Below are 13,319 nucleotides of genomic sequence, written 5' to 3'. Positions count from 1 at the left end.
TCACCTTGTGGTGTCACAGGTGGCCCGTTTTAATCACAGGCTGTGGAAATGGGCTGGCTTAATCGGTGTCATTTTGCAGAACAAAAAAAAACTCTTTTCAGAGGTACTTCTGTAGTGGAACGGAGGGAAAACTGTGTCCCTAGCTGGCATTTCCTAGAAAACACTTTGGTGTATAAACCGAGCTGAAATGATTCCAGTTACATTTGTTTCCCAAGCTGTTTTGGTTTTGGTGGGGGTGTTTTTGGTTTTGGTTTTTTGTTGGGTTTTTTTTTTTTTCCTAAACAAAATGGAATATGTTCAGGTTTTCGAGCTACCGATTGCCATTTTTCTCTCCACCTCCACCAAGACAGTTGATGAAAGAATGTTTCTTTTGCTATTCTGTCTCTGTATGTGCTGTTTTTGCTTTGTAGTAACTCAGGTTGGTGTGTCCCAGGGACATAATATGTGTCCAGACCCTGGGATTCCAGAGAGAGGCAAAAGAATAGGCAACGATTTTAGGTAAGAACCTTTTCTCTGTGTGTTTCTGCATGCCGCAAAGCTACCCTCGATAACCATTGTGTGTGCTCCTTGGCATTCTGGAGTCTGTTTTTAGAGACCATCTGCACACCTCTAAATGTGTTCTCCCAGAAAAGCTTGCCGAGACTAGTGATTGTAAAAGAACAAGTGTGTGTAAACGTGCCCATGTGTGTTTGGGAGACCGTGTCCCAGATGAGGATCTGCAATGATCCCTCTTTCAGAGCATTTCTCTTTTCACAACACGGGCGTTTAGCCAGGCTTGTATAATCCATGTTTGTTGTCATTCCCCGCTCCAGTTAAGTGCAGAAAGAACTGTCTTAAACAGCACCAAAAAAAAATATATTTAAAAAAATATAAAAAAAATCACTTTTCAAATTAGCTTCAGTCACAGCATGGCCCTGCCCCTGGTGAATTTGAGGTGACTTCCCAAAGCGCTGGCACAGTTCCTTGTCAATAAGTATATGTGGTGCTAGATAATTGTTTTCTTATAAAGTTTAAAACAATGCTGCTGTTCCCTTCTGGTTGCTAGCGTTTACAGTGTGCAGGAATGAATCAGCCTGCTGTTAGCAATGGGGAATCGATATTTAATCTTATTTCACTGTTGATAGCCGTTTTGTTCACAAAAAGTGTCTTGCAGCTTAGCCTGAGTCTATCAAATTTTCCTGAAATCCAGAAAACGGATCGGAGGGTTGAGGGTGGAGGAAAGGGAATTCCCAACAGTCCCTAAATGCCATGGGATAAATCCTGAGCTGCTTGCTGTAAACTGGCACGGTGTTGCTTCAGTGGAGAAGGCAGCATTGGCTTAAATCAGCAGAGGAGCTGAAGCCAAAGTGTTAGAATAAAGAAAAAAAAATAAATTTAGTAGCAGATAAAGAATTTATATTTTTTTTCTTTATGAGAATGCTGAGCATGTCATCTCTGGGGGCTGAGCCTGTGCTCCCACATGGAATAAAATTCCCGCTGAAGTTGCATGGGAAGGTTCAGCTCTGTCCGTGCACTGTCACCCCCGAGGCAAGCGAGCGCGTGGGGCAGCCTCTGCCCCTCACCCGCTTCGGCTGTTGCCTGCAGGGCTGGGGAACTCCCTCTGCTCCCAGTTTGGAGAATCGCTGGGGTAGTAACGAGCAAGTGACGAACCTGTTGCTGCAGCGTGGTCTCGGTTGCTAACGTCCCGCTCTGTTCTGCCTGCTAGGTTAGGCTCCAGCATCCAGTTCACCTGCAACGAGGGCTATGATTTACAAGGGTCCAAAAGCATCACCTGTAAGAGAGTGAGTGACATAATTGTGGCATGGAGCGACCACAGGCCAGTGTGCAGAGGTGAGAAGACCAAAAAATTGTTTCCTGAGTTATTAGGACTAACGACAGCATCCATCTCCTTAATGTCCCCGTCGTGCATCACCCACTCTGTCCTCGTTTGTCACCGCTCAGGGGGTCCGGACCCACCGCCTGCTGCGTGGCTGTACAGATCTGTGTTCAAACCCCTCCTCGGGCAAGGGGCACGGCAGGGAGAGCCCCCCTGGATGCTCGCAGCCTGCTGGGAAGGTGCAGCCCTGTCCCACCGTGTGCTCAGCACCGCGCTGGGTGCACGTGTGCCCTTGGCGATGGCGCTGTGGGCTCGTCAGCTCCCTGCTCAGCAGCCCATAGGATCTTTATTAATAGTTTTCCAATGATCCTTCTTGTTTTCTGGCCGAGCACGAGAGTGTCATACGAGTTTAAATTTCCAGTCTTTTCTACACAAGCCTGAGAAAGAAACCTTTGCTTGGTTCTCATGCAATGTTTTTTTTTGGATTCTGGAGGTTTGGGTTTGAAGAAAAACACCTGTTCCTGTGCATAGCAGTACCAATAAAGCTGTTTCCATTAACTGCGGAGCCCCATCAGCTATTAGCTCTGCACCACACGGGTGACATCGGTGTCCTTCATACCCGTGCACTGTGTCCTCACCTCTGAGCAGCGCTTTTTGCCCCCTTCTGTTCTCTTTATTGCAGGGATTCCTTTTAATGGGATGAGGAGGAGAGGGGAGGAAAGGTGAAAGCCTGAAACAAAATCTGGAAAAGCTAAGATGGAGGGAGATACTTCTACGTGGAACCTGCTGCTAGTAGGCAGCAATATAGGATTACTTGGACTGTGGTTCCCTGCCAGCATTATCCTGATTATCCCGTGGCCCAGCCATGAGCCATCAGTGAATGAAGTTGTTTTTCAGCGGGGAAAACACTAATGCCCATTTCGCCCTTGGCCATTTTGTTTTCATTCCGTCTCTCTCTAAGAAGTCGCATGCATAATTGTGATACTTGTAATGCTAATAATGAACAACTTGTAATATTTTTAATTAAATCCCTCTAAAGCTCTTAAAGTCATAAATTAGTATTTTTTCAGTTCTTTTTTCTTTAATTTCATCTACGGAGTTTTTCAAGGCTTTGGAATCCCATCTAATTCTTGAAACAAGCCTAGAATAAATTGAATCACTGTAAGAGGATATTTGGCATAAATATGTGACACTATAAAGGAAATTTATGGTGTCCTCTTGCAGGAGATAAGAAAGGATTTGCCTGCATTATTCTGATTCTATGAATCAACTTAATTTTTTTTTTAACTGCTAACTTTTGCAGTTGTTTTCTTTTTAAAAAGTTTTCCATCTGTTTCTTATTCCATCTTTATATTGCTTTTATTTTTTTTTTTCCCTCCCTGTTTGTTCTTTTTGTTATTGGGTCAAATAGCAGAAATCGGGGTCCCTGCTGAGCCAGCTTTTAACCCCCTGGTCTGTGTAATTTCTAATCCCCAGTGCTCAAACCTCTCGCTGCTGTTGGGAAACTGTTCTTCAGCTTCCCCATCTGCAGTGGGTTCCCTCTGGGTGACGGGCAGGCTCTCCAAATCCCTTTGCGCTCCTGTTGCCCTCTTGTAAAACGGGAATAACGGTGGGAGTAAGAGGATTTACCTCATTTCTGTAAGGTAGGGTGCAATGACTCCAGGATGGGGTCACACAGGAGGGATGGGGCATGGATAGATGCGCTCTGCTCTTTCCTGAGGAGCTTCTCAGCGTTCCTGTGTGACCACCTCTGCAGTCAGACAGTTTGGCCAGGAGACAGTTTTCCACACCCTACTGCTATTTAGAGGCGGGGGGTGGGGGGGTGGGGGGGTGGTGGAACGCTTTGCAGATGCCACGTGTGCAAATAAGGCTCCTTTGATATTGGGGATATATTAATTTTGAGGATCCACCACCACAGCAGAGGCAGTTCCATGACCAAGGATGCTGTTCTTCACATGTTCTGGGTAGATCCTACATCCAAGGAATACCACAGGCTGAGATTGCCCTGCTTAAGCATTGCTTAGTTTCTACTTTACCCAAGATGTGTTTAAGATGCAAAATTGAGCTGCCATCCTGGGTTGGAGTCCCCAGTCATATTGAAATGAACTCAGCCCTTACCAAATAAATACTTGCTGTGCAGTATTTTTATTTTTCTTTGACCTGCAGTGAAGGAAATAAGACATTGAAAAGCAACTGCATCTTAGCTGGCATCTTCTGCTGTTGGTTTCACTGTATGGACACAAAAGTGTTTCTGTGAGGGCTTGAATGTAGTAAAAAAATAAATGCGATCAGTCTGAGCACTAGAGAATGAGTGGTTGTTGGTGGGTCTGGTGGTCCATCTGTTTGGTAGCCCTTGGAAACACCCAACTTATCTGCTCATCATGGAGAAATCCTTCCTCTCTGTTACATGGAATAAAAGGAACCTTTTGGCTAGTGAAAACAGCACAGAGCAGCAAGGTTTAATTCTCCCCCGCTTCCATAACGTCTGCATCTCTGCTTCTTTCTCCTCCTCAAACAACGAACGCAGTGTGCATCCCAAAGGGAAAGAGACCTCCCTCCCACATCTGTCTTGTTTTCCTCTCCACAGCCAGGATGTGTGACACGTACCTCCGTGGTCCCAGCGGTGTGATAACTTCTCCCAACTACCCCGTACAATACGATAACAATGCCTACTGCGTGTGGGTCATCACTGCGCTCAATCCAGCCAAGGTAGGTCTCGGAGACGCGTCTCCATGTCGTTATTTCGGTGCCTTAGTTGAACTGTTGTATAGCTGTGCTTCGGGGAGGACTAGGCTCTGATATTTAACCGTCCAGGTTTGTGTTTCTAACGTTGGTACCTCCTTCTCCCCCCCTGCAGACTTCTTCCCTGCGTTTCTCCAACCGCCTTTAAAGACCGCAACACATCACATTCCATCTCTGCTGAAAATTCATTTTGTTAAAGGATGTAATTAAAAGTGAACGTAATTATTTTTAATGGAAAACCTCTTTGATATCTTGGCGTGAATGGCGGTGAAATGCCAAACAGCTTAGCAAAGCATCTCATTAAGGCAGCTCGCAGTCGGGCCGGGGAGGCTGTGCCAGGAATGCTGATTATTATTTTTTTTTTTTCCCTTCCTTTTGGCTGGTGGCTGGCCCCTCACCAATGGGGGTTGCAGCCCCCCGCGGGTGAGTGAGGAGGGGAGGTATTGGTTCTACCTACCGCTATTTATGCGGTGCTGCAAATTTACCAGCAAGTCCTTTCTGTGCTTGCTGAGGCTTGGAAGAAGAGGAGGGTGGTGGGTTTTTTTTGTCCCCGCTGGTCTGCGTATCTGATTCAAGTCTGATTGTTGATCGTGGAGAGAGTAAGGCTTCGCTGTCTTGGCCTTTGTCAGATCAAGTCCTTTTGTTTTCTGCTGGCTCGGGGAGGGCAATGTTCAGTGCCTCGCCGCCTTCTCCAGCCCTGCAAGTTCAGCCTGTTCCTCTCCGCCAGATCCGTGTGGGAACATCAGGACAAAAATTACTTCGTTGTGGAGCTCAAAATGCACTTTTTGAGGTCTTATTCACTCTCCTCTGCTCTTAGACAATGGGTTTCATTCTTTTTAGCATCTGGATTCCAACTGACATCATCCCCATTAGCTCGTGAGCAAATGGTGCGTGCCGAGCACTGAGCTCGTACGTTGCTCCGTCAGTTATCCTGGGTCCTTGCCTCTAGGCAGTCCTGTGTCCTGGCACTCCGCCTGCTGCCGCTGATCCGAGGTAGGCGTTCCACAGACATGTTAGCATCCCAGGGTCTCATCTTTTGCTGGAAATTCTTACGGTCCGCAGAAACGCTGGGAAGCGCCCACAGTGGTAGCTGCCGCCGGTGGGATGTCCCTCTGGAGCACTTGGTGGCAGGGCAGCTGGCGCTGGCTGAAGAGCCTCTTGAGTTCTGCTTCCCTCTCCTCCTTGACCTCCGTTCAAGCCTTTAATAAGCGCAGATCACTGGTGGATTGTGATTTTAATGAGGAGTGTTCCTACGTTCCCGTTTCAAGATGAGTTTGTGTTTGAGGGGCTGTCGTCAGCCGGCCGTTTCATCCCGTGGATGCCTGGGTGGGCTGCTCAGGAGCATGGGAATGACCCAGATTCTGGGAAAGCGGGGTGAGGAATCAGGGTACTTCCTCGGCGCTGATCTATTTGGAGTGATTTGCTGGTTAATCAGACCCAGGACGTTCTCCTTCATCAGGGTAATGTGCAAGTGGAGAACAGACCACATCTAACAGCAGCGATTGCTGCTCAGGTGTCAGCTGTGTCCTGCACAGCCCTGGGTGCACATCACCTGTGCGTGGGCAGGCTGTTGGCTCCATCAGCCTCTGGGGCTGTGGTGTGGCTGTCAGACTTACCCTTACTTTTGTCCATCTTTGTCTTTCAAAGATCAGAAAAACCCAGGTTTTGGGTGTAAAAAACAGTCTTCTGTGTTTGGGAAGAATCTGTAGTGAGCTAGATGTAGGCTGCCCGGGGTGTTGTGTAGGTTAACACTTCCAGTTGGGTTTTCCGTTACAAATTACGATTGAAGAGATTGCCAAGAGTCGCTGTGTCCACTGTTTTATTGACCCTTTGTCACCCTGCTTTTGTGTTGAGTATTTTGAGTTTGATCTTCAGCTCCGATGATCTGCTTTTCTGCCTGCCTCGTGCACAAACTTGTTCTGCTTCTTCTTCAGCGGTGTGATAGAACAAGCTTCTCCTGTTGTCAGCCTCCTGGGCAGGCAGTCTCCACTTTTCGAAACCATAGTCTTTGTGAACTTTGACTTATGGAAGGGTTCTCCTCTCCCGCTGCTTAGGTTCTTCCTCAGCTTTTAAGCCTGAGTGATAATGAATTCTCAATTAGAAAACAGGATCTGCAAGTCCTGATCCTCAGCTTGCATCAAATCATCCAGGAGAGTGAAATTGGTGAAACCCATTAATTTCAATACTTACCGATTCAATAGGATAAGAAAAGGTGGTTTGTGCTCCACGGGTCACGACACCGTAGACTGTGAGGAGGTGCAGGGTGAAGAGCACAAGTGGAACACGGATGGATTGGCCAGATCAGCAGCTTGTATTAGCTGTGTAAGGAGACTGCCATCTTCGTTTCCTTTGAAGTGGTAGCACTTAATTAGCAATATCGGTTTAGAAAGGGTTTCTGGGTTCGGGGTGTTTCATCCTGGAAGCGTAGGTTGCAGTAGGGAGAAACTCCCCATCTCTTGGGAGCAGGGAGGGCTGAGGAGGAACGCGGGGATGGTTTGGGAAAGCCGCTGCCGTGCCTGCCGGTTCCCCGTGCGGCGCTTCGCTTGCTTCTCTTCGTCTGAGCGGCTGTCGGGAGCTGCAGCCTGATGCCCTTCCTCCGGCGGGGGCTCCACGCGGTCCCTGCAGCCCCTTCGGGCACTCCTCGGGAAGCTTGGAAACCAGCCCATTGCCCTTTGCGTCTTCTGCTCTTAAATCAATTCGTTAAGGCTCCAGAAAGCAGAGTTGTGCAGACCAGGTCATATCTGAGCGGTGAAAATACAAGATGGCCAGTAAATTCGCGGCCGTGGGGGGGTTCTTTCGCCCGGCAGACCTCTCCCGAGGCTGGCTGTGTGTGCTACCGCAGCAGCTCGCCTGTGCGTGACCCAGTGTAGCACTGGGAGCTGCTGGGGTGTGCGTTCTGGTGCCAAGTGCGTCACTGGTATTCCTGTCTCACCAGTCGGGTCGCGCAGCCTCTGGGAAGTACACGTGAACCTCTCGCTGGCTTAAAGCACGGCCCCAGTTAGAAACGGGGTGCTAAACTGGAGAATTCATTGCTCTGACTCACGTCGCCTTTGTGAGCAAAGGGGATGATCTCATCATCGCACATTCCCCAGCATGGGTGAAGGAAGGATTGGAGATGAATTAATTAAAATGCCTGTAAAATACTTTGAAGATAAAAAGCATTATGGGCCTGAGCTGAAGCCTGCTGAAGTCGGTGGTAATCTTTTTATTGACTTGAGTGGTCTTTGGATCAGGTCCTGTTATATGAAGCTTTTAATATGAGCGATGGGAAAACCACCGAGCTGAATTTAGAACTCATTTGCAAGTCATCTGTTCTATATTTGGAAAAGGACTGCAAGCCAGATTCACTGAGCTACATAATCCCCTCGAAGTTTGCTCAGAAACCTACATAAACAGTATTAAGGGCGTAGTGCTTTTCGGTTGACAGCTTGGAATTATTTCCTATACGGAGTGGGGCATCAAACCTGTTTGCGGGATTCGGCATATGGAGGCTTCTCGCTGGTCCCCAGTACCGTGGGAATCTGTTTCAACCGCGGTGGAAAAACAGATCGCTTGGGAGCCCAGAAATGCATATGATAATTGGCGAATTTGCATCAAAACTATTCCTGAACCTTCTTGACATAATGGATGCTACTGGTTGACACTTCTCCTGGGGTTATTCTCACCTGGAGCCTGGCGAGCCAAATAAAGCTCCGTCCAAGCGTCTTGTATGGTCGGTGGAGAGAGATGGGCCCCTCCAGGGGATGATTCATCCCGAACGAAGATAGATGCTTGGGACCTGGGGAGAAGGGGGGATGAGTAATGTGAGCTTGTAAAGCATTTGAATATCACTGCAAGAGGTGCTGTTCTCCACGGAGAGAATTACTGTGGGTTTTTCCTACATGCGTGACTGCGCTGCAAATCACTTTGCAGTCCAGAGCCTTAAGAATCGGGTGTCATACTACAGCCTATTTTCCTGACTTTTCTAATTGCTTCCTGTCACTTCAGCAGTTTAAAATTGAGGGTTTGTGTCATCTGTGTATTTGTGTGTGCTGGTAGGTCTCTTGTTCAATGAATCATTAAATAATTTTCAGCTTTCAGGCCGAAAAGAAAATAGGAAAGTGGATAAACAAATATTGTCTTCAGCATCCTGTTCCTGTGCCACAAGGTTACAGTCTTCAGTATACTAGAATGTAATTAGTTATTTAATTAGGGTCAGACTTCTTAGAATACAGTTTACTTGAATGACTGATTTAACTAATGATGTGTGCCATTTTACAGCACCGTGTTCTTTGTATTAATTACATTATTCCATCATTACATGGTTTAGTAATAATCTGCACAGGTTAATATTTTGGTACTACCACAAAATTAATGGTTCCAGACTTCCATGAAGTGTCACACAGGCTCCGTTTCACGATCCTGGGGCTTTTTGGTAAAACCCTATTTTCCGAGTGTCACGGCTGAGATACCTAATTTGCTTTTCTATGCATTTTAAAAGTATTAATTGCATTTCTATGTAGAAGGCAGTAGCACAGGACACTTCAGTCTGAACTATGTATACACTCACTGTTTTTTAAGGAACGTTCAAGCCATTCAATGTCTGAGTAATCGGTGTTTTCTTAAGGGGGTGAAGTTGGGTGACTTGACAGAAGAAGGTTGTCAGCTTCCCAGACAGTCCATACAAGCCTTGATGAGACCGCAGGGGCACACTCACCTTTAATAAAGCACAGTTAATTATTGCTTTGGGGTTTAACTTTGGGACTTTTATCGCTCTGTGATTGCACACCTACTGAAGTGTTTGCAGGAGATGCTGCTCTTATAAAAGGCAAGAATTTCCAAGGGGAGGATTTTCATTTTCCTGTGCCTTGCTTCCTTTCCCCAAGTCAGAAGGTGCAGGGTGGCATCACGTCTCCGTGATCCTTGGCACACACGTAGGTCCTTCTCATTCATTACTTTTGATAACCTCTGTGTTGTGTGAAATAGCAAAGAGTAGTGTGAAAACAAATTTCTGGTAGCTTAGGCTGTTCAAAGTTAGGAAATGTGTTATGTTTACAGGCACTCATACAAAGGTCTGGGTGCATCCAAGTGTTTATGTGCTTTCCTGGATTCACTCAGTTAAAAAGATCCAAGCAACAAAGTTCCCATTGGTTTGTTTGTATATTGATTTACAACCACGTATATTGATTGTATATGTGGTTGTAAAGCACATCTGTAAAATAAGTTCCCTTCCTTTTCTGTGGGCTCGCCCTGTCCAAGGCTGGAATAAGGACCTTTGTCCCCTAGGTCACATGGTAATTTTAAGTGATTTGAAAATAGGGATTTAAAAAGCAGCTAAGAGACTTGGAACACAAACCTCTCGACTTCTGCTCCTACGTGATAAGTCGAGGCTGCGTAAATCAAGTGGGGGTGGAAGGTTTGGATAGAGCAGGAGAGAAATCACAGGAAAGAAACAGCTGTGGGCAGGTGGGATGACGACTGTGTTTGCAGGCAGCTTGAGAAGTTTCCTGGAGCTACCCCAGCGGTAATTCAGGTAAAGTCTTTCTTGGTCTGACAGAAGCATCTGAAAACCAGGGGGAACCTTCTGAGCAACACAGAGCAAAAGAGAGACTCTCTAACGGGCTGCCTGTGTGCCCGTTCAAATCCATCACCATCATCTCGGGTTTGTGAAAGAATTGGTAGCGGTACCTGGTGGAAAAAAAAAGCATGCTGCAATCCCAACACACATATCTTTATCAATAAAGTCATCTAGAAAATCAATAGATAAAGCAGAAAAATCTGAGTGGTAATTTCAGTAAGAGCTCAATCTGTCTGGAAAGAAGTGCTATAAAAAGTGAGGACGGTCACCTTTGGTGATGTCCTGAAGATATTAATGCTCTTATAAATTGCTTCTCGATAGACAAACAGATAAATAAACAAGACAAGAGGATCTGCTGGCTACCTTGGCAGTTGACTCATATTAATGTGCTGCATCTTTGCCAGGTTATCAAACTCACCTTTGAAGAATTTGAACTAGAAAGAGGATATGACACTCTGACAGTGGGTGATGGAGGACAAGTCGGAGACCAGAAAACTGTGCTTTACGTGTAAGTAGCACGTCCTTTGTCCCTGTGAGAAATCCACACCTCAGCTGTGCCTGGAGAGGTGTCACCGGTGGGTTTGGGTGCGGGGGTCCCAGCTGGCGGAGCTGGCTGTTCTTGGGGTGCTCTGCCCTCGTCGCCTTCTCTTAGGCTGCCGCTGACGGAAGGGGTTTTGCCTCCTTGCTTCACTTCCCTGCCTTTGTCGGGGCCCCTGGGGGAGGCTGAGGCTGTCCAGGAGCTGGGGGAGCAGGATTAAAGCTCAGCTACAAGAGAAGATGCAAATCGGGCAGAAAGCGGGGTCAGTCGGGATCCCTCTCCCCCATGCTGCCCTCCTTGTGCGGCCGTTGTTAACGGTGCAAAGTGGCTGTAAATCCATTATTTTGGGGTGACATCCTGAGCGTTTTACACCCGGTGTGCACCCATGTAAACGGTGAGGCACGCTTCTGGAAGGCTGAGGATTCATCCCCTTCTGTTTATATCCCTTCGTTTGTAGATAGGATGTTCCATGGAGGTTCCTTCAGTCGAAAGAAACGTTGATAGTCCTACGTTCCTTCTGGATGTTCCTATATCAATGTCTCCTACCTAAATATATTTGGGTTTTTGCTGGGTTTGGGTTGTTTTGGTGATTATTTTTTTTTTTTTTTGGGGGGGGGGGAGTGGTTGCTTGGGGTTGGTTTCTTTTTTTCTGATTTTAATTCCAAAGAAAGGACATTGGATCAGTACAGGGCTAGTCCAGCTGTGCTGAAGGAAGCGATGAAATCTCCGATGCTGCCAGTTTGTAGAAGAAAGGATTGCCGTGTTGTCAGGCTATTGTTTGTAAAAGCTGCGGAGCCTGAGTGCTCTGTGTTACAGTGCAGCTAATACAGGGAGTAAAGGGGAACTGGCTCTGGACTGGCCATCGCCATCCCACCCTCAGGGCTGAGGAGCTGGAGGTGGGTCTGGCTTCGGCTGGAGGCAGTGTGTCAGCCCAGGAGCTGTGGGCTGCTACACCGAGGGCGAGGGATTTCCCTGACCCACGTGTTTTATGGGATGTCACCATCGTTTTGTGGTGCCTGCGGTTTTCCAGGCTCTCTTGAGGTCAGTGGGAGCTCTTGGCTCCTCCGAGGAGAGCGTGTCCTCGTGTGCTGGCACCGCCGGGTTTGGATGGAGGGTGGCTCTGAGCACACACAGGGAGGTTTTTCTCCTTTAAACTTTCTCTCCGAATTTTAGTTTTACATACAGCGTGCTTCACTCCAAATCCACGCCGTGCTGGGGAGGGGGGGTTGTAGTGGAAATGGATCCCTGTGTATCATAGGGGTGAGTCAGGATCTTTTACAACAGCCTCTAGAAAATGCCACCGTTGAAAAAGAGTGAGCCTTGATCATCTCTCAGAGGGCCATTTATTCTCATTAACCTGCTGATGTTAATGACTTATGTTTGCCCCTCCTCTGATAAAGTCTTTCTGTTCCTTGTCTGAAGGGTCAGTGAGAAATCAATTTGTGTGTCATTCAGACGTAATTGTGTATCATTCGTGATATCATATATCGTGATACAGCAATGATTCTGCCGTAGGTTCTCTGAATCATTAAAGTGAAATACCCTGTAGCTTTAGGGAGATCCAGAATACCCTGTAGCTGTGGGGAGATTAAAAAATTAAAACCTGTGGGAGGTGTGCCATACATCGGAGCACTCTGGGAGATGTGTCTCGCTCCCAGCACGCGGGTTGCGTGCCGCAAGCATGCCGTTAGTAGGTACCGCCGTGCCACGGGGGGTGGAGGTGCAGAGCAAGGCACGGGTCACACGTGGCACTGGGCTAGTGCAGCGGGGTGCTGCTGGCGTGGACGGCGTGACTTCAGGGCAGCTTTGAGCACCTGCAGGTATTTTGCTCCTTATCCTGGAGCTCGACTGCGCCCCGGGACGGTGCTGGGGTCCGGAGCGCTTCGGGAAGCCTGGCTGCTCGCCGCCCTGGGGTCTCGTTTGCCGCTTGGAGCGAGGAGGTAAGGCGGTGGTGGCTGTCAAAGTCTCACACAGCTTGGGGGAACTTGCCAAGCCAGATGCTGGGGCAGGAGGTGGGAAAAGTCACCCTGACTCTTGGGGGGAGTATTTGGAGCAGTGAACGGGGTGCTGGAACCCAAGGCCACCAGCTTTAAGTGTCTTGACTTGCAAGTCTCCCTTCTTTTCTGTCTAATCACCTTATGCAAGAGCAAACGACTCCCCAAAAGCTGCTCTAGCAAAGCGCTCGTACTCTTCCCAGCTAGCAGAGAGCGTTTCATGTTCTGGGGTTTTCTTAATTCTTCCTCCTCCCTTGTTTTTCTACGTGAATCAGCCTCCCACTCCGTTTTCCGTTATCTTAATGTTTGCCTCTTTCCGAGACCTCTCCTTCTCCGAGGTTCGTTTTCCCATACGTTTCTGTTCCGAACGTGAACACCGGTGATACTTGGGTCAGCAACTCTAATCTGCGATGTATATAAATGTGAGGTCTGTTTATTGCAAAAGTGTTTGTAATTAAAGTGCCACAGAACATTTCACAGCTGATTGGTCAAAATGTGCAAATTACTGCCAGGGGAGTAGTTTATAATAACTTGCTGAAATGATTTCTCATTCCATCCCTTTCTGTTTGTCTAAAGCCCGTGAAGATTTTCCTCAATGTGATTTTAATCATTCCACATTTTCTCACTCTGTATTAGCTACTCAACACCTTGCTAGTGCAATTTTGGAATATC

At 47.4% G+C, this 13,319-nt stretch overlaps 1 protein-coding gene across 1 annotated transcript in view; it reads left to right on the top strand.

Annotated features, from left to right (window-relative positions):
* The window catches only part of CSMD2 (CUB and Sushi multiple domains 2), a 301,013-nt gene that overhangs the window by 144,587 nt on the left and 143,107 nt on the right, over positions 1-13,319 (top strand). Inside the window, exons 9-12 of the mRNA XM_080381216.1 lie at positions 411-498; positions 1,706-1,830; positions 4,404-4,525; positions 10,520-10,623. Coding sequence (XP_080237342.1) covers positions 411-498; positions 1,706-1,830; positions 4,404-4,525; positions 10,520-10,623 — 439 coding nt within the window. The remainder of the gene's footprint in view (positions 1-410; positions 499-1,705; positions 1,831-4,403; positions 4,526-10,519; positions 10,624-13,319) is intronic.

This window comes from Falco punctatus (genome assembly GCF_963210335.1).
Source record: "Falco punctatus genome assembly, chromosome: 3".
Taxonomy (NCBI): Eukaryota; Metazoa; Chordata; class Aves; order Falconiformes; family Falconidae; genus Falco; species Falco punctatus.
This window is presented reverse-complemented; position numbering and strand designations above follow the sequence as displayed.